A 644-nucleotide genomic window follows, 5' to 3' on the forward strand; every position below is an offset into this window, starting at 1 on the left:
AGCTAATCCCTATCATTATAACTAAATTAAGCTGTCGGATGAAACTCCATTCACCTATTTATATTTATATTTATTTATACCCCTTTATGTCTCATTTTCATCACCTATTTATCTACCTCGTTCACCTGCTTTCCTCACCTACCCATTAACCTCACCTATCATTACGCCCATTTACCCACTCACGCCCGATTCACCCATTTTACAATTCCTTTCTTTCATCTACCTATTTCCTCATCTCCTCATTTCCCTCGCCGACCCATTTCCCTTGCCTACCCATTTACCCACTCACGCCCCATTTCCCCCCTTAACCATTTCCCTTACCTTCCCATTTCCCTCATCTACTCATTTCCTTCACCTCCCATTTGCCCACCCTTACCCATTTCCCTCACCAACCCGTTTCCCTTACCCATTTCCCTCACCAACCCATTTCCCTTACCCATTTCCCTCACCAACCCATTTCCCTTACCCATTTCCCTTACCCATTTCCCTCACCAACCCATTTCCCCACAGATCTACGGCCACCTGGGCTACAACAGGGATACCCACGAGTGTGACTTCATGGAGGACACGCCGGCGAAGCAAGGGCCGAGGAAATTCTTCTTGGGCATCGGATTCTTGCTTCCCTGCATCGTTATCATTGCCTC

General features: G+C 47.0%; 1 protein-coding gene across 1 annotated transcript in view; it reads left to right on the forward strand.

Moving 5' to 3' along the window:
* The window catches only part of LOC119592943 (protein trapped in endoderm-1-like), a 24501-nt gene that overhangs the window by 19084 nt on the left and 4773 nt on the right, over positions 1 to 644 (forward strand). The window contains exon 5 of the mRNA XM_037941835.1: positions 511 to 639. Within this exon, the coding sequence (XP_037797763.1) occupies positions 511 to 639 (129 nt within the window). The remainder of the gene's footprint in view (positions 1 to 510; positions 640 to 644) is intronic.

Source organism: Penaeus monodon, chromosome 31 (genome assembly GCF_015228065.2).
Source record: "Penaeus monodon isolate SGIC_2016 chromosome 31, NSTDA_Pmon_1, whole genome shotgun sequence".
NCBI classification, from domain to species: Eukaryota; Metazoa; Arthropoda; class Malacostraca; order Decapoda; family Penaeidae; genus Penaeus; species Penaeus monodon.